The 19,518-nt window shown below is 40.4% G+C and overlaps 7 protein-coding genes across 7 annotated transcripts; 2 read left to right on the top strand and 5 right to left on the bottom strand.

The window, feature by feature from the left end:
* Nucleotides 1–652: 652 nt before the first annotated feature.
* VTP21DRAFT_11079 (uncharacterized protein) lies at nt 653–3,096 on the bottom strand (the record flags this gene model as incomplete). The annotated part of the gene is made up of 6 exons (XM_069390485.1): nt 653–924; nt 994–1,038; nt 1,123–1,644; nt 1,713–2,082; nt 2,154–2,603; nt 2,662–3,096. The coding sequence occupies 6 exons, from the start codon at nt 3,094–3,096 to the stop codon at nt 653–655; spliced, it is 2,094 nt and encodes a 697-aa protein (XP_069252629.1).
* A 1,387-nt stretch (nt 3,097–4,483) lies between these two features.
* Nucleotides 4,484–10,663, bottom strand: VTP21DRAFT_11078 (uncharacterized protein; the record flags this gene model as incomplete). Its single annotated transcript, XM_069390484.1, has 17 exons — nt 4,484–4,593; nt 4,660–5,798; nt 5,860–6,235; nt 6,300–6,573; nt 6,639–7,046; nt 7,105–7,506; nt 7,597–7,760; nt 7,830–8,010; nt 8,081–8,155; nt 8,223–8,453; nt 8,531–8,809; nt 8,881–9,072; nt 9,135–9,617; nt 9,679–9,840; nt 9,912–10,180; nt 10,246–10,453; nt 10,619–10,663. The coding sequence occupies 17 exons, from the start codon at nt 10,661–10,663 to the stop codon at nt 4,484–4,486; spliced, it is 4,998 nt and encodes a 1,665-aa protein (XP_069252628.1).
* A 620-nt stretch (nt 10,664–11,283) lies between these two features.
* Nucleotides 11,284–11,952, bottom strand: VTP21DRAFT_11077 (uncharacterized protein; the record flags this gene model as incomplete). Its single annotated transcript, XM_069390483.1, has 4 exons — nt 11,284–11,525; nt 11,587–11,658; nt 11,720–11,816; nt 11,899–11,952. The coding sequence occupies 4 exons, from the start codon at nt 11,950–11,952 to the stop codon at nt 11,284–11,286; spliced, it is 465 nt and encodes a 154-aa protein (XP_069252627.1).
* Nucleotides 11,953–12,499: 547 nt separating this feature from the next.
* VTP21DRAFT_11076 (uncharacterized protein) lies at nt 12,500–14,691 on the top strand (the record flags this gene model as incomplete). The annotated part of the gene is made up of 11 exons (XM_069390482.1): nt 12,500–12,627; nt 12,682–12,879; nt 12,961–13,102; nt 13,165–13,306; nt 13,382–13,402; nt 13,485–13,490; nt 13,543–13,692; nt 13,762–13,940; nt 14,011–14,116; nt 14,187–14,420; nt 14,495–14,691. The coding sequence occupies 11 exons, from the start codon at nt 12,500–12,502 to the stop codon at nt 14,689–14,691; spliced, it is 1,503 nt and encodes a 500-aa protein (XP_069252626.1).
* A 317-nt stretch (nt 14,692–15,008) lies between these two features.
* VTP21DRAFT_11075 (uncharacterized protein) lies at nt 15,009–15,509 on the top strand (the record flags this gene model as incomplete). The annotated part of the gene is made up of 1 exon (XM_069390481.1): nt 15,009–15,509. The coding sequence occupies one exon, from the start codon at nt 15,009–15,011 to the stop codon at nt 15,507–15,509; it is 501 nt and encodes a 166-aa protein (XP_069252625.1).
* A 747-nt stretch (nt 15,510–16,256) lies between these two features.
* On the bottom strand, nt 16,257–16,775 carry VTP21DRAFT_11074 (uncharacterized protein; the record flags this gene model as incomplete). The annotated part of the gene is made up of 1 exon (XM_069390480.1): nt 16,257–16,775. The coding sequence occupies one exon, from the start codon at nt 16,773–16,775 to the stop codon at nt 16,257–16,259; it is 519 nt and encodes a 172-aa protein (XP_069252624.1).
* A 1,389-nt stretch (nt 16,776–18,164) lies between these two features.
* Nucleotides 18,165–19,106, bottom strand: VTP21DRAFT_11073 (uncharacterized protein; the record flags this gene model as incomplete). Its single annotated transcript, XM_069390479.1, has 4 exons — nt 18,165–18,305; nt 18,364–18,560; nt 18,622–18,918; nt 18,992–19,106. The coding sequence occupies 4 exons, from the start codon at nt 19,104–19,106 to the stop codon at nt 18,165–18,167; spliced, it is 750 nt and encodes a 249-aa protein (XP_069252623.1).
* Between the last annotated feature and the right edge of the window lie 412 nt (nt 19,107–19,518).

Here is a 19,518-nt window from a genome sequence, read left to right as displayed (position 1 = left end):
CCCGCAGAGAAATGTTCATTCCGAAGAACTTTCCTAGTAGTTCTACTTACCCAAATTCAACTTGATCTTTAGTCACGCTTTCTCTACGTGAAACATTCTATCTTTAATTGCAAATGCAAGCGGTGATGGCGTAGTTTATGCAATCAGGTTATATAGAAAAAAAGCTGACGAAAAGTATTGGAGCTCAGCTCTCGTTAAAGTGGTTCTTCTTATTTCGGATTATGGCAAGCTTCTAGCACTATCTGAAAGTCTGTAATAGTTGATGATGGCGAGCACTCGAGTCAAGCTTCAGAATCGGATGAAAGATTGAATTATTATAAAAAAAAACATAAGGATTACAGTCAAGTCCACTCGAAAAAAAATTTTCATCCATAGCAAAGAGAAAAAATACCACCATATTCACACGAACACTGAAAATAAAGAAAATATATAACGAAAGTCTGATAGTAAAAGAAAAACCAAATAATAATATACGGAGTGGTGTAAAACACTATGTATTAACTTTGATCTTACAAAAAAAAAACCATTAACTAAAGGGAAAGCTACAGAATGCGAAGCCAAATTGTCCGAATCTTCAAAGAATTGAAGGTATCTGGCGGTGAAGAGAAAAAGCGAAGCTGAAAAAGGCAGGAAAAAATTGTAACAGATTTGTTCACTGATTCATCTTGAATCTTAACAAAGGCGCCAGGGAGCTTAGTGGCGCGGATTTTTTGAGAAATTCGTGATCTAGTAATTCGTCTGCTGTAGCACGGCTTTTCACATCGACGCATAAGCACACCGCAAGAAAACTCTTAAGCTCCCTACTCAAAGTCTGGGGACTCTTGAGGGTGGGTGTGCCGTTTGTGGCGATGAGATAGAGCGCCTTCAAGGGCTCCTCATCTAGGTAAGGTGGTTCTTTTTCTATCATCTCAATGGCCATGATGCCTAAGAATATGCCATCACATATTCAGCTCTGCACACCATTTTAAAGAAAAAAGCAAACTTTGTGCTTACCTAAACTCCAGATGTCCACTTTAGGACCGTATTCCTTCTGCTTCACTACCTCAGGAGCCACTGAAAAAAATACACAAAGTTTCTTGTTACATTCTGTTGATAAGAAAATTCGGGAAAGAATATACATACTCCAGTAAGGCGTGCCAACCATGGTCGCACGTTTATTCTTTTGCTCAGTAAGTTTCGCACAGAATCCGAAGTCGGTAATCTTCACCTGCCCCTGAGCATTTAAAAGCACATTGTCACTTTTGATATCGCGGTGGATGATGTTCTGTGCATGCAGGTGACAGAGTCCCTTGCACGTCTCGAGACATACTGCCGCGATCTGCTCCTCCGTCATCGTGTTATTTTCTATCACATCCGTCAGCGCACCCCCCTCCATATATTCCATCACCACCCACAGCTCGTTGCGCCCAATCAAATAGGAATCGAGGAAATTAACGATGTTGGGATGTTGGCTTTCTTTCATCACAAGAATCTCGTTCACAATCAACTCTTTGCGGGGCTGACGAGATAAATCAATTTGCTTGATGGCTGCTTTCTTACTTGTCGCCAGGTGCTTCGCAACATAGACTGAGCCGGATGCTCCCTGACCAATTTTCTTGGTCTTGGTGTAGATCGCGTTGGGATCGCCTTTGGATACCACCGAATCTAAAGAAAAAGGCAAATAATTCAAGAATGAGGCATATATCCAATCAGAGTCGCAAAGATTCACGTACGGAGCTTCTCCATAATTTGCGCTTCGGTCATAGTGCTAATCCGCTGTTCAATTTTCTTAGGTACTGTGTTGGCGGGGGGCGCAGATTTCTTTACGGGTTGCGGCTCAGAAGTAGCAGGCGCGGTGGGGGTGCGGGCTATAGGGGGCACGGCGGGTAGCTCCTTCGGTTTTGTCTTGAACGGAGACAAACTTAATTTTTCCGTTTCGGAACGCTTGGGGATAATTTCACGCTGGTCGCGTTTTACAGCGGGAAGAGCGGGAGAGGTATCTTTGGGGCGATCTCGGGTTTGATCTCCACTTGGAATAGGAGGGAGCTGGGAAGACGAAGAATGCAGCGAGGAATATGGGCTCCCAGGCGAGGGTCGTGGAGACTAATATAACAGTAAGAAAAATTAAGAAATTTTGTCCAGTATTCGAATCAACCCCATGTTTGTGATGGTACCGGAGGCGCGTATGAAGGGGGAGAAGGCCGAAGCATGCCATTGTCAGAGGACTCCAAATGAAGTGGAGGACGGGGAGGGCGAGTGGGGACTCCGCGCGAATCTTCATGCTGCTTTCGGCGGCTCATATCGGCTGCATCACTCCGCCCGTATGGGCTTTTAATTTTCGATGGGTGATCGTTCAGCCTGAGGTCGCTAAAGTCGCGATCAAACCCGTCAGAATCATCCAAGTATGGCGAAGGAGATTTAGAAGAAGCTGGTGTGCGCGACATTGGATTGTCGTCTTCAGGTAATAAACGCATGATGCCATTTGAACCATATCCCTCATTTTCCCGTCGCTGCTGATCGGTGTAAAACTCGAGGACATCGAGCACGGCTTGCGGGTTCTTGGCATAATCCTCCTTCGTGATTGCTGAGCCTTTCAGCAATTTCATCCATGCATCCGGAAGCCCCTATGAAAGTTTAAGTTAGGTTTTAACCCGCTACCACCTTGAAACAATAGATCCCTACCGTAAAGGTCCCTTTCAATGGATCATAGCCTACGTGCACTTGGTGCACAAAATTGGTTGGTCCCGAAGCTCCCAGCGGAGATAAGCGATAAACCTCGTCCATCCATGAGTATAATTCTTCATCATTCTTACACGCAAAGTAGAATGTCTTCTTGTCGCGAGTTGATACCTCGAAACAATAAGGCTTGAGTTCACTACGTGTGACATTAACGACATCAGAGAGGTTCAAGGTCGTCATAGGCTGACCAGTTTGCTGCACATTGAATAAGCGATTGAGTATATAGAGAAGGCCCATGGTAATCAATATAAAATTTACCTCATTGCGGAAGAATCTGAGCGTCGTTTCATTGAGTACAATATATCGCCGGCTCCATATCCATGCTCTTAATCCATCTTCCTTTACCGAAAGATAACCAGCAGTGTAGGTGCGGGGCATTGCTAGGCTTGGCTGGTTTCGCTCAACTACGTTACTCTTCGATGTTCTTAGTGCTTAACTCACAGTACAATTGCAGGGCTCTTCTGTGCCTTCAGCTCGGATGTGCGGAGATAAAGTAGGGAAATTCTTAGTGTATAGTGAAACGAGAGGGGAGGGGAGGTAACAGAAGCAACTTTGTACAGCAAAGTTTATATGTTTGTAAATGCTGTGCACAATTAAGACCAGAATTGTATATAATCAACATTACTGAGAAAGTTAATATAGAGTGCAAATAGAGTGCAATCGACTTACCACGTGTAGAATCAACTAAAACAAGATGCAGGAGCAGAGCAATAAGTGAGATTAAGTTTCTATTTCGAGAGCGACGCTGGTTAGGGTTGATGGTTCTGACCAGTCGCAAATTGGATGGTTTGTGATGGTGAGAATGGATCAAGAATCGAAATGTGAGATGATAACAGTATATGTTTTGCTGGCATATAAACGAAAATCAGAAGGACGAGACAAAATCGACGCAATTAATCCTCTTCCATTGTGGTAGAACATTGCCCCGTAGCAATATTGGTCTTGGATGCAGAGAATGATGAGCTTTTATTAAAACCATGGTAAAATGGATCCACGCATTTCATATTAAAGATTTTTTATCACGGATGCGCTCCCACCATTATTCTGCAAGGCCAAGGGGAAGGGCCACCTTTTTCATATGATGTGCATACGATTGAAAGTCAGCGCGGTATGCGTCACCCTGCCTCCTAAAATATGAGGATTAAACAAAAACGGAATAATATTATTAATTAATATAAGGTAAATATAGAATGGATTAATAGTCAAAGTAATGTCAGTTATTAAATAATTGAGTGCCATCAGATGGATGCATCTAAATATCCTCATTACCCTTACAGGCACCATCGAGATTGATAGTTCGTCATCATCTATATCAGGATTTCATTTCCCTCCATAATCATCAAATGAAAACCAATTGATTTCATTCATCAATGTAAAAATTTACTCAATGAATAGTCAAGGTAATTTTTTTATTAAATGAAAGAAAAAAAGAACTCCAGCAAACCACAATACTATCTACCCACCAACAACCAACAAGTGGTGTGATGAAATAAAATCAACTTTAGTTTTTTTTTTGAGGCAAGCAGACAAGGTAGATCAAACTTATTCAGCTTCCCGGAACATCTTCAAGGCCCACATTCTATCCCTATACATACTATATTACCAACCACAACAGGAAGAAAAAATTTTATTTTCCCAATTAAATCTATGCCCACAAAGATATATATGTATAAAAATGAACACACAAAAAAAAAGTATAAAATATGCAAAAACAAAGGAAAATAGATTCAGTTTTCACATACTAATTTCAGCCCATCCTTTTCGACTAGAATCCACCTGGAGGCACACCATATCCCATATTGTTGGGAGGCATGGCAGTATGCGTGATCATCAGCGGAGCGCTGAATCCTCCAGCAGGAGGAACAACAGTTTGCTCTAGAAAAAAGCGAGAAAATGATATGAGATTTGGTTCGAATCAACGAATTTGAGCCTAAGACTTACCCTGAGCTTCTTTTGCCTTTTCCTTTTCTGCCCTCTCAGCCTCCTTCTGCTCTAGCGTGTTCACCTTGTCAATATATTCCCGTGTGATTTGAATCATATATGGCATTGCGAAATCGTACAACTGATTGCGCCATGCGGTCTCAAGCACAACATCAGGTCGCAGGAGATCATAGCAAGTAAACAAACATGCAGCAAAACATTCGCGGTTCGCGATTTCGACAAAGTACCGCAGAAGTTCCTCCGCTACCTCAGTGTCACGCGATGCAGCCGCTGTTTCCATGGCATCCTTATAGAGCTTGTCTTGCTTTGACAGTTGGATTGACTGGTTCCACCGTTTGTTGCGCTTATAAAGATGCGCAGCAATGCGTCGGAATTCCAGGAGTTCGTGTTTCTCAAGACGCTTGGCGAGCTCCAGGCTGTCAAAGTTGTCAAAGTTTTCAGTGGAATCACGCAGGGTGACGAAGTCCTCCTCTTCCACAAGGAGGTCATTGTAGGCATCGTTCACCGAGCGGTTATTGACCGGTTGCACGGAGACAAGATAAGGCTTGATGAGGGGAATGTTATCCGATTTTTGGAACATTTTCACTACCCGTGTATGATCGAGGCGGTTTGCGAGTGTAGAGAGGAGTTCATTGATCAGAAGTGGCTGCTCGTCGAGGTAAAAGCGCAGCGCCTTATAACAAATTTCAAGGTTGGACACCTTAACTATAATGTCCTTAAATGAAGCATGCTCCCACGCGTCTGCAGCGTGTTCCATCATGGCCAGCGCAGCATTATCGTATTCGTCATAGTGCACGTGAAGGAAGACAAGCTCAGGCCATAGATGTGCCTCCTCACATGCACGGATCACCTTAGGAATGTTAATACGCGACCAGAATAACTTCAGGTGCTCCATCATTTTCTCGGGCTTGTACTTAGCATAGAGTATCGCAAGTTCGGTGAACATACCCATGTGCGCGCGTTCCAAGCCAAGCCCAGCTTCCAGAAGCTGCATAAGCTCTTCAAGATAGCCATTGCTTTCGTACACTTTAATTAGCTGCTCCAATTCTTCAGCGTGAATTATCAAGTGAAGTCCACAAATCTGTGCGAGACGGAATTCACGATGCTCCACACAGGCAGCGTTGACCTCCTTCCATACTCTGAAGCAGAAAATTAAAGTTAACAACTGGTGGGCAGTATAACAGAAAAACATTATCTCACTTGGTATTATTCGCCTTACGGGCACCGTCAACAGCTGACTGATATTCACCCAAATGTACGAGGGTTGAAGCAAGCCTTCCCCAATTAGAAATATTAGTATACAAGATCCTAGCAGCCTCGAAGAGTCTCTCATCATAGCAGCGATCCGCAACATTCTGAATCTGAGCAACATTAGGACTATTAAGGAATTCCTCCATGTCTGCAATATGTTCGATTTTCGCATATGCAAAAAGCAGTTCGCTGTCAATAAAAGGCTCACGCATTTTCTTGCGCGCCATTTGTAGGAAGCGCACAAGATCCTCATATTTGCCAGCACGGGACGCATAGCTAGCTACCTCGAGATAGTTGCTGGAGTCATTCGCGCGAATATAAGAATCTGAAATGAGAGTTTAACTAGATCAAAACAATAAAAAGAAATGAAGTAAAAAAAAAAGGTATACCAATGGCATCTTTAATGCGCATGCCCTCAAGCTGTGCTTTTGCAAGACGACTCCAAACCTCAGGCTCTTCGACTTGTTCAGCGTACTCATAAGCACGATCGATGCTTCCAATATTATCAATTAAAACATCGACAGCAGAAGTGTTAACTTTGTATTTTTTGTAGATAGCAAATGCCTCCTCATGCAAGCCAGCGCCAGTAGCAATGGTCGCCACATCGGGAGCATCAAAATTGTCTAGACGCTGGATTAGGTCCATAACCTTGGATTGATCGGCCTAAACAAAATACGCGTTGAGATTAGTAAAAGTGAAATTAAAAGGATAAAAAAGAGCCGCTGTACTTTGATTGCCGTCAAAATAAGTAAATTTTGAAGGTTTCGGTTGTCACTAAAGGCAGAATTCTCCAGCACAATTTTTTCAAGAAGCTCGATCAGTTCATTAGGTAGATCCGCCGCCATGAAAGCTTTCACAGTCAAAGAAACATCTTCAGGGTCCGAAGTCTCGGGCAATGCAGCCCCAACAACTTGGTCAATGAGCTGACGGCGATATGCATTAGATTCATTGAGTACATGAGCCCAGAGATCCAAATCACGGCGTTTGACCAGATAGCGCGCCTGATGCTTGAACATGGAATTTTCGTTGGTGACATTGACCAATTCATAATCGCATTGGCCACGCTGGTACGCCACAAACGCCAGATAAGGATCGCGCTTCTCGCAATATTTTCCAACTTCACGAGAGTCATAGTACTATTTTGAATTACAATTATAAGTGTTGAATTTTTAGCTCCTAGTTTTTGCAATTTACCTGATTCTCTTTGAGGAATGGCTCGGGGTTGTTATTGGTGTCAATATAAATCTTGGCTACAGCGTTATAAACCGAAGGGTCCTGGCTGCCCTCGTTTACGCGCACTTCTAGCCACGGGAGCAAAAGCTTTAGCCGGTTGCGTTTTTCCGTCTCCTCCACAAGCTGGTCGACTGGAACTGGACCTCGCACAGACATAAGAAGGCTTTGTATGATAGATTCATTGCAGTCCACGTCGAGCAATGCGCCGATAACAGCAGGAGTGCGCGAGGAGTTCACTTGTTGCACATAAACTTCAATATATTTGTGGAGATTGTTTTGGTAAAGATAGAGGACAAGATCATGCACCAGATCAAATCGATCGCACACAATAATTAGCGGCAGCTGGTCACTGAGTTTAGCTTCCTGAAAATACAATTACCATAGTTGAGAAAATCAGAAATATTGATTCCGCATAAACCATAAAATATAAAAAAAAGTGGTAAGTGTACAAACCTTTAAAAAGTTCTTCACTTTTTCGGGATCGTAGTAATTGCTCTCACGGCAGATTCTTTCCACCTCCTTCATCTGACCAGTGCGACATGCGGCTTCAATATACTTGAAATGCACAATTGGATCCTGACTTAAGTTAACAATGGAGCCAAGATAGTAATATAGACCTGGAAAAATACGAGTAAAAATTCAGATGAAGCTAAAATTACAATGAAAATGCATAATCGCAGACATACCCTCGAAACTCTTGAAAGACTCAAATAGCTCAATAAGATTTTGTGGTCCAAGCTGTTCTGAGTATTTAATCGCGACCTGCACACATATTTGCAGATTTTGCCGAAGGTTGTTTGACAACATTTCTTTCAAGCACTCGAGCGTCTGTTCCACAGAAAGTTGCCCAAAGTAATTGACAAACCACTAAAGTAAAAAAAATATAAAGAATGATAAGATTTTGACATCTGTACCCTGAATTATTCAGAATATTTACTTCTGGAGTTATCGTATGGCCAAAAGTAACTAGCACTCGCTTGATGTCCTTAATATCAGTGTAATGCTCCAAAGCCTATCCAAGAAGTATACACAGATGGTTAACGTCTAATCCAATTTGAGTATTAAGAAAAAATAGGAACCCTCTGATAAAGGCCAGCACGTTCACATAGGGGAGCAATAGTGTTACGGTCATAATGTGTAAACATGTTATTGCCAAGAATCGCGTCGGCAACCTGGGGAGCATGAAGAAGATTCATCTCCAATAAGCGAGTTTGCAGATGAGCTTGTTCAGGTTTATTGTCCTTGAGAGCATCGAGTAAAAAAGATGTTGCTTGCTGTATCATGTTTTGAGAAAGGAAAACGTCTACTACCTGAAGTTGATTAAAAAAAAGTGTTGTTGAAAATCACATTCAAAGAATTCAAAGTACAGAATTTGATGAATTCTTACTCGTTCAACCTCTACTAGAGGTCCACTTTCATCGTTAACTAGCATAGTTGCAAACTCTGCCCCGCGCTCAGGGTCAATGCGCATGATATGTTGCAAGAGTGAAGTGTAATCGGGTGTGTAGCCAACCTTCTTGGCGTAGAGTATAATCTTAGGGTACTGCTGTGTCTCAGCGAAGCAAGCGATAACCTTGTTTGGTACATTTGCACGAAGATAAACGGATAGTGCAAGTGTTACATCGTGCTGCTTTACAATATCACCCAACTCTTCACTGCATTCGAGCTAATATAACACAACATTCGAAATTTCAATGGGTGCCAGTTTTCATTATACCGTTAAACTCATAGCTATACCTTGTTCTCCTTGAGCCATTTTTCAAGAAGCTGCTTACGACCTTGCAGTAAGACGGGACGAGCAAGCTCAATTGACTCGTGCTTATTCAACTCGCCTGATTCCAGTAAGAATCCGAAATAAAGAAGAATTGGAGGAGGTTGCCCTTGCAAATGCTTAAATTGCTCAATGGTTTGTGGAGTGCGTAGAATACCCTATAGCATACAGCTAAATTTAACATAAAGCACGAGAAAAAGAAAAGACAAAAATTATTTACTCTTGGTGAGGTAGCGGCAATTTTGGCAGCATCATTATAGTTTCCAGTCTGAAGAAGTTGCTGGAATCTTGCGACGCAAAGCTCATCTGCTCCAGGCAGATTATTTCGCGAGGCAATTCTTAATGCCATCTCTGTATTGCCGAGGTTGTTCACAATGTACGGAATGATATTTTGTTCATCCACGCTAATTGAAAGAACTTGCCCCTTGCGATTCACTCCGATAATGCCACTGGTAGCCTCATGCTCCGCCGTGACAAAGATCGTCTCACCGCTGACCCGGTTCATGTAAATACACGCGCCAGTCTCAAGGTCATAAAGGTGACAGAACCCGTACTTAGTTACTAAATAGATAATGCTGTATTTATGGCTAATTTGCATTGCAACCGGGAAATCATTGGCGGCTTCAGGAGGGAAAAAGATGTCGACCGCCTTCTTTTGAAAAACAGGATTGGGCTCCTTGTGGTCGATCTCGACAATATGCAACTAAAATAAAATCGTTTCAACGATATGATCGAAAATTCCACACATTCAACTAATCGCATACCTTGGCACCAGTAGCAGAGCGGACAGCAAAGCTAAAAAGCTTTGTCGGCGCTGGGGCTCCCTCGAGTTTTATCTCTGCAAACGCACCGGCATGACCTTCAATTGGTTGACTAATTCCGCGTTCCTTCGAGTAGAGCTGCATGGCACCAACCACTCTTCCATCCTGAAAATATATATATATATATATATACCCATTATTATTGCAAATAGAAGTTGCAATAAATGTAGACTTACTCTAGCAGAAATTCCGCTAAGTAGGAACCATTTTTCATCAGCATTGACGCGATAGTTGATAATCTGGCAGCCGTTTAAATTAACATGGCGGTCAAACATTTTTGTGGGCTGTGAGTCGCTGTCAATTGACCAGTGATAGACTGACGACTCAGTCACGATACCAATAGTCTTGACGGATATCCATTTCCAAAATGTGACATCATCATGCATTACATGTGCCTTTATCTTGGATTTTGTTTCCAGATTGAATATCTGTAGTTGTCGGCCAGCTATTATGGGGAGGGCAAATCAGTTATTGTGATAAGCATCTATTTCTCATTTTCTTAATACGAACCTTTTAAAGCAATTATTTTGGTTGTAGGATGCATGATAGCAGAATCAGCAGTGATGGGTCGTCGAATAAGATTATTTGGATCAGATAAATCGACGATTACAACCTGATTCTGTTCTCCAATTTTCTCACGAACGCAGATAAAGCGATCGGATTCAAGAGTTAGCGTGTTGAAGCTGATACTCGCAACATTAATCCCAAGAGATTGGAGCTATTAGAATACACATATATACAATGTTTAATTCAAATAGAAAAAATCGTGAAAAAGGAATTTGATTGTGTGCTTGTTCTTGGAATTCATTATCAATTGAATTAATATAGTTGGTGCTTAATTAAAGCAGAAACTCGATATGGAAACTAAATAAGTCGCGTTTACCTGGAGATGCTCCTGAAACTGGATCGGAAGATTTTCTCCCATCATGCGTAAGATGGGCTAATGCTTCTTTTATGAATTGGTGGGATATTCAAAACAGCTAAAAAATAAGAATTGAAGAATATACTATAATTTTTTTTGGATGAGCTCTGAAGACAACCCTCGCGAGAAAAGAAAAAGCTAAAAAAGATAAGCCCCGGTTACTGCGGAACAGAAATTCTTACGTGACGTGAATATGTGAGTTAAGGATATTGATTGGCTACATACTATAGCAATTCATCATAAAATCCGGAAAGATTGTAAAAGAATGGGATTCGGTATCGACAAAGGTGATTAAATCAGAAAGTTACGGAATTATACCTACCATGTTGAAAATATCATTTTCATAGAACCATCATGAGTAGAATCCCATCGTATTTTATATCCAGGACTTGGCAAATTTCCACTGGATTAATTCGGTATTCTCAAGAGAAGTTCCATACTCGACCGACCACTACCTATTCTACAGTATATAGTGATGTCTATTTAAAGTTCCTATCCAAAACGATAAATATCAAAAAATTCATTGAAAAGGCATGAAATAACATAGATATCCATGGTTTACATTCTAAACTATAGTTCAAAAAGGTATGATGGAGCAAACATTTTATATGTAGATTTTATAATAGTTAACTCTCTTCATACCCGTAACAACAAAGCCAGTCTCTCCAGCTTCGTGTGTACATATTTTCTGTCTTTTTCACTGCATTATGTAGCTCGTCAAAAGAGTCATAGTCATCCGAGCAATTATCCGCAATTCCGCGTTGTTCTCGCCATAATAACCAAAGCCCCTCATTTTCTTCGTCTACTTTTGCTCCCTCCACTATAGAAGATTGACTTTCATTATCCTCATCTATGGGTGCATGATAAACTATAAAACGGCATTAATAATTTACTATAAAATCTCAAAACCCTTTGAAATGGTATTGCACCTTCTCTTGCCATCCATCCAGCTCTATATTCAAACTGTCTCCCTGGTTCACGTAGTGCTTGTAGTTTTTTTTCTAATGGTGCTATAGCCATATAGTTGTATTGAAATTGCATTTATTCCACATGGAATATTACCTAGATTTATAATATGTCTTTCTGAGTCAGTTTTGAGAGTCCATTGTGTTGGTTGCGGAAGAGAACTCTCATTAAACCACGTTTCATTTATTGTTTTCTATAAGGAAAATATCAAGATTGAATGAAAATTTGCTCTCGAGAAAAAAACGAGATTAGATTTTAAAGATCCCCTCCCCCACCTGTTCAACATTATGTGACCACATGGGTTTCCCAAGATTTGTGTTCGTATGCATTTGGTGCGATTATGAATTGAGAATAATCAATGATATTAGCAGTTGAATTTTTGCCAGTCGTGTCTCATCAGTGTTCCTTTGAAATAAGAACCATACTAGGAAATTCAGAATCATATACGTTTATAAAATCGACTATTGCTTTTTTGATATAGCTCACGTGCATGCTACTGAAAATCTGGAAAGATAGCACGGCTATTTTACTTATCAAATAATATCCGGATCAACGGTGAATATATTTCAACACTGTGAAAAATAAAAATGCTCTGTTTGTTTCCTCTATCTATCGGAAGATTTATTTTTTCAATGACAAAATGATAGCAACATAGCTCCCCCTTGAGACGGATATTTTTTCACGACATATATAAGCGAACCTAACGTAGCCATTTCTCTGTATTTTCTCTTTTCGATCTTTTTTATTTCGTTTGAAGTTTCTAGAGCGTGTGCAATTTCAGCATAGATAAATATCTAATCTATATATTTTGATGTTACTATAGTCACCAATATTTTTTACCATATTGTATCATTTTCTCAGTACATTATCTGTATAATGTCTTTTAAACTCCACCGCTTTCTATTGCTTATTATCGTCATCACAGCTTATTTCACTTATGTACACGCTAACGTGTCAAAACGAGGAGCAGGAACTTTAAAAAGAGTCGGATATTATGCAAACTGGTAAGCCTCTTTTTCGTGAACACCCGAACATCATGCTCACCTCTTCTTTTGCAGGGCCAAATACACTAGCTGTAAATATATGCGTCCGAGCCAGATTGATTTTCCCCATTTAGATTATGTGCACTATGCCTTTGCTGGAATCGATCCTGCAACTTTCAAAATTCGCACGCTTGAGAAAGAAGACGAGGGACTGATGAAGGAGCTTAATTCGGCCAAGGGACGCACCAAGACTTTGATTTCTATTGGAGGCTGGTAAACACCCTCTTTGGCTTTGCGCTTTGAACCAAAAAAAAAACGTATTCTTTGACCTGCTTTACTTTTCGCTAAATATAGGTCTTTCAGTCAAGATGCAAAGACATCGAAGATATTTCCGGCATTAGCGTCGAACGAAAAGAACAGGAGAGTATTTGCTGCATCCGTGGTTGAGTTCGTGAATAAGCATGGATTCGATGGAGTTGATCTGGATTGGGAATATGTAATAGCCTAAAATCTCTTTTTTATCTCTCTGCGATAACTAATGTTGTCTTCGTCAAAAAGCCAACTGGGAAAGATCGCCAAAATTTCGTCGAGCTGGTTAAAGCGATTCGTGCTGCTGGCCCACGCCTGATCATAGCTGCAGCCACGCCTGGTGGGGGCGATAATTTCGGCGGGTATGACCTAGGTGCTGTCTCACGATACGGTATGGTTATTATTCTTTGCCAGTATAAATGTTTTTCCCTTCATAAAATTAAATTAATCCTATACCTCTTTGCAGTGGACTACTTCAACGTCATGAGTAAATCCTGATTTTTTTAATTTATGCAAGTGCAACTGCTAACAAATCTTGACCTTATCTGTAACTCATCATTTACGCATAGCTTATGGTAAGTGGATGCATTTGTTTATCGCTATAATAAATACTAATTATCCTATTAGATTACTATGGTGCGTGGGATAAACATGGCACCGTCAACCTGAACTCTCCACTTGACCAAGTTCGCGGAGAGAAGAACGGAGTCTGGAGTACCAAGGCTGCCATCGATTATTACATTGCTCAGGGTGTACCTCGGCATAAAATCAATATCGGTACGCAGGTTTCTGAGTTTGCCAAGAAACAAAATTAAACCCTCTCCCCCATGCTCACTAATATCTTAGGACTTGCACTGTATGGGCGCTCATTCACGCTGGACAACCCCAATAACGCGGAGCCTGGGGTGGCCACTTGGTCGAAGCCCGGGAAACCCGGGCGCTGCTCTAAATCTCCAGGAATTATCTCGTATGCCGATATCGCGGAAATCGTGCGCAAAGGGGCGATGCCGAAATACACGGAAAATGTAATATATTTTTAAAGATTTGTCGGACAAACGGGATTCTAAAAACTTCTCAACTCAACAATCCTATCAGGGCCATGCGTACTACGTTGTCTACGACAAGAACCAGTGGATAGGTTATGATGAATGGAGCAGTCTCTTGCTCAAGATTCAGCTCGCTGCTGCGTATCAGTTGAACGGTAAATAGTTTTATCAAACTAAAATCTAAATAGCCATCTTAGGGAGAAACTTTTTCCCTGTGTTGATTAGGGGTTATGATATGGTCGGTGGATCAGGATTCGCTCGAGGGAGGCCCAGTGGCCGGCGGATTCGCGATGCCTGGACTAGTGCGCTACATTTCTGACGCAGCTACACACCTCTGCGCCCCCGCAGGCCAACTCCCTATAGGGGCTCATGGGGCGATTATATACACAAGCTGCGCTGGAAACGCAGTACAAGCTAATCAGTGCATTAACGGGCAGTGGAAAGCATTTGGATGTAGTGGTAAGTATCTCTTAGGTTCATGATACATACAATATTTAGCCGTAATCTGATTTGCTTGCTGCTTTATTCCAAAGGAAAACGCCTTGCTGCTGGAGCTGACTTGAGACTGTTTGAAACGAAAGGCAAGCCATTCAACGCACTCACCGCCCTCGCTTCCGACCAGCCGCGCATCCAAAGACACGACGCGTTTGTCGATTATAGCAACCTCTTTGCGGCATCCTACGAGAATGACAATACTATCAGTGATGGCTATTATAATCCGGTCATATAAATTATTTTTTTTAAATAGTTTTGCCAAGAGTAGAGAAATAAATATGTTAACCTTAATGGGTTAGTCCACCCACCTGATTTTGCCCTGGTTTGCTTTTTAAAATTTGTGCGAGCCCATATGTGATTGAACAATCGCTTATATGGAAGGATTTGCTTTCAATATTCTTGGCGTGCCGCACAACAAGGCTCACGTGCAGCGTATTGGCTCATTTCGCGGAATATATAAATATGGCTTTCTGCTTTCGTCCCCTTCTCTCGCTTCTCATAAACTAGTACTGCTCGCCGATAATACAAAGACATTCGCATTGCTCAGTTAAGATGGAGAGTTGGGCCAACCCGTTCTTTGGATCACCCGCGACGACTCTGGCCACCGAGGGATCGCCCTCATTTCACGAGAATACTGTTTCCATGCAGTTTCACCCCATCGACGACATAATGCGCTGTTATTCCCCGGATAATCTCCCGGGCCAGTCGCGCACACGTAAGAGTCTCTCCGTCAATGGGGTTTCCCTCTTGAACCGCAAAAATGTCGATAGCCATGTTGCACTCGAGAGAATTAAAAAACGCCGCGAAGCCCATAGCCGTTTAGAGCGCAAGCGACGCGATCTTATTAATCAGCTCTTGTGTGAACTTGTGAAGGTCATTCCGAGCACCGCGGGTCAGGGAGACAAGTGCCACCGAGCTGTTGTGTTGCAAGAGGCCTGTTTTTATATCAAAGAGTTGCAATGTAGGGTCAATGAGCTAAGCAAGGAAAATGAGGGGTTGAAAATAGAGAACTTTAGTCTGAAATCATGCTCGCCTTCACAGTCTTCGGATTAATCTTCTCTTTTGCGCTATTCCCACTTGGTTTTCGAACCTGGGTTTACCAGGCGATGACGAGCTATTTCTAATATTTCACAAATAGTCTCGGAGGATGGATTGAAAGGTGTGCGTGTAAATTATCGCGTTGTTTGTTTTTTATATTGTAACTATAATGAATTTCCTCTCTCCCCCTCTTACCCCCTTGTTATTCCTCTCTAAAGTATCTAAATGTAAAATAAAGAGCCATAAAATCTTGCCGTTAGCTTAAAACGGATAATCAATTTTTGACATATCATTTCATTATTAACATTTTAATAGCTCTGCAGCAAACAACCAGCTTAGAGTAAAAAGGTATCTCATAAGATTAAGAGACTAATCAGAATCTCCGATTATAGAGTCCTATTGGACGGGTGCAGAATAGAATGCTATTTTATTGATGAAATGTGAAGCTAAAATGAGTTTTTTGAGTATTTTCAAAAATCGAAAACGGTTTATTTAATAAAAATCTTCGGCCATTCTATAATAGCATTCTATATTCTCCTAATAGAATGCGGCCGAGGTAATTCAATATCTGATGTATTATTAAGTAAAATTTCATTAAATTACAACATGAAATAATATAATAAAAATATAAATATTGTGCCTAATATATATTGGAGGGTATTGATATCGAAATATATGCCATATTTGCAGGTTGATGAGCATGCTCGTGTTTGATGGAGTTGAATACCTCACAGCGGACAGGGTGATTCGTTGCCGTTTATGTTAGAATTGGATGCAATTCTTATATCGATTATGCTGAATAAGAGCATCTCCGACATCAGCCCCGTCTTGTCCACTTGGCTTAACAAACTTACTACTCGTAGTCGCTTCTTCTTCATCCCATCCACATTGTCTCTTTTTATTCCGCAAACTACGCGCCAGAATGTACGCACCCGTTCCCAGGATAATAACCCCACCTACGATTGACAAAGCGATTATTATCGATTGCGAATTTCCAGCGTCTTCTACCTCAGATTGCGTTGGCTGAGCAAGAATTGTACTCGATGGTATGGTGGTAGAGATGCGTGTCGGGGACGAAAGATATACTGTAATAATACTACTGGTGCGAGGTTTGACTGTAACGGTGCTAGTGCTGGTAGCGCGCTCTACGGTTGTAGCTTCAGGTGATTCACTTTGAGTGGATGTGATAGTGATAGTCAAGGTGATAGAAACAGCTGGCTGTATCTCTTGCCGCTTTTCTTTAGGATCCTTTTCATAGAGAGCATTTGCCACAAGAACCATCGTAATTGTCAGAAAAAGATGGAGCAGATGAATTTTCATTGTTGGCGAAATTGAAAAAAATAAGTCGCCCGGACAGCAAATGTATAAAATGTGGCGAGAACATCCCCACAATTGTAGTAAACACTATGTGTTTGAGGCACTAATATATCCAATCATAAAATGGTGGCAAATATATCAAGAATTTCATTATCCAATTTGGACACAACAGATTATCTAGTACCTCGTGTAAAATAAAAAATAAAAAATAAAATCCAATTATTCACCATGAACTGGTTTGTAATTGAATAATAGGCAAAATCTATATATTCCGGTATTATTTTTTGGAATTACTTGTGGGGGCATGAATACTCAACTAAATTATTTGTCTGAGTTATAAAGTTTTCGTGTCGAATTTATGATTAAACAAACCAGCTATATTATTTTCACTCCAAACTTTGAAGGCATTCTTAGTGCGAAATCCCATGACATAATTATTGCTGCAAAAGTGAGCAAACAAAAATTGTAAAGGAGGAAGGATGATCTGGCGAAGACTGCGAGCCATTCCTTTTTATTCATGAAAATAATAAAAAAGTATAGATATCTATTAGCTCTCAATGACAAACCGAATAGCAAAAGATCAATTGTTTCAAGTTAAAAATTACAATTATTAATGTCTTACTTTTTACTTATGGTATCAACTGAATGTCTACATTTATGTTACTTACTGCATCCCTGAAACATTTGGAAGAACCGTAGAACTAGAATATCACATATATGCATATTGCAATTTAAATGTTGAAAATGTTAAAAACGGTTGCATTTGATCTATTTTTATCCTAAGAATCATCTGGTTTCTTTTTTTTAACAGCTACAGTATATATCTTTCCAAATGGACCAAAGTTAAATAGTATAACGACAGCTCTAATTATTATCGCTATATATACTGTGGTATCCACTTTCCTTAATGACCTAATTGACGAAAAAAGGATATTCTTGCCTTGACATGAAAATTTTAATTTTTCAAATGATTTCGCAATTAATATAAACTGGAATTTGAATACTGCTATGGCATTATAGTTGAGAATCAAAGATAAATTCAGGAAGACAAATCAAAAACAAATTTGGCCATTATTGCAATGAGATTTGCGATGCTTTCCAGTTCAAAGGCTGCAGCAATGTTTTGCATACTTCAAGCAAGCATGTGCCCATGTTTAATATTCTTCATGGTGAAAAAATGTAGGGGATGGTAGCGATTAAATTGATAATAACTTTCAAAAGTTTGTTATCGCTTTATATTCAAAAATTTCTATTTAAATTACTGCGGTACTTTTCATAGATTCTGGACCATACATAATGAGAAATACATGATCAAGACTATTCTTTATATATGCTATTCTTATTTACAATTTATCAGTTTCTTATCCCATGTACGCGCTGATTTGGACACTTGTTAGCATAATGGCCCTTTTGTCCACACTTGAAACATGTAACGTCTTCTATGTTACGGTACTGCCTCGGCTGTTGCTGATGATGTTGAGATGGGTTGCGCGGCTATTAAGAGGAAAAAAATTAGCACCCCATTCATACGGCACAAATAATAGAAACATACCGATTCTATGGGTCCATTGTGCATTTCAGGTATTGAATAAGCCGCGTTTTCGTTGGATGAGCTGGTTACCTCATTCTCCAACTTTGGTAGCTCATACTTTGGATGACCATTGGGACACTCAGGCCCAAGGGGACAAAATCCAGTTAAATAATTCTGGCAAGCTATCGCCCTAATATGCTTATTACGACAGTGTGGCCCTACTCATATCAATAAACATATTAGCAAGTGATGAAAATCATCTCTGAAGAAAAACATTACCATGTTTGCAGAATCCTCTTGCATACCAAGGACATTCCTTTGCCTTATTATCCGGATCAATGTGTTGATACATGCATTCGTCTCCATTGCAGCACTCTCCATACTTTGAATAAAACCAACATTCGGGCATCTTGCGTAAATTATATTCGTGCAAGAATTCGCACTGCTCGCCTTTTTTACATAGACCACGGAGCCAGTGCTTACAAACCACTGCTTTCTCTCGGGGGAGACCATGGCGATTAGGACAGGCCGAGCCGCGTTGACACTGCCCCTTAATATAGAACCGACATACTTCCTCTGCATTTTTAAGGAACTATTAGTACGGGGGAAAAAAAGAAAATCAGAGAAAAGATTAGATCTTATAATGTACCAGATCGGTTAAATTCTTTGTTTAGATCGAGTCCAAGCTCGGTTTTGATGAATTCTTCAAAATCAAATGTGAGGACGGTGGCATGATTTTCTAGGAGTAGTGAGGATGCTGGCATTATTTTAAAAACAAACTAATGTTATAAGTTTGAATAATGATCGCAAAAGTCTGGCAACGTTACGAAGTGAAGATGTGATTTTATCAGAATTGTTTCTGATTCGGATCATCCAAAAATGAAATAGAGTTGCATTCGTTTGATATCCACTGCATCGATTTATAAATTTTAGACTCTAAAAAGTAAAAGCAGAAAACTAGTTTACACTTAAACGCGGTTATATAAAATACCAAAAAAGCAATTCACTTTTTTTTTTTTAAAAAAAATGGGGAATTAATTTGGAATTTAAACTAACTGTAAGTAACTAAAAGTATAAAAAGGTGATTAATATGTTCCAGTAGAAGCTTTATCTACAGGAAAATGGATAAAAAGGGTTGATATATGAACAAGAATATCCATGAAGTCAAAAAAAAAG

This window comes from Calcarisporiella thermophila (genome assembly GCF_041956535.1).
Source record: "Calcarisporiella thermophila strain CBS 279.70 unplaced genomic scaffold VTP21scaffold_8, whole genome shotgun sequence".
NCBI lineage: Eukaryota > Fungi > Calcarisporiellomycota > Calcarisporiellomycetes > Calcarisporiellales > Calcarisporiellaceae > Calcarisporiella > Calcarisporiella thermophila.
This window is presented reverse-complemented; position numbering and strand designations above follow the sequence as displayed.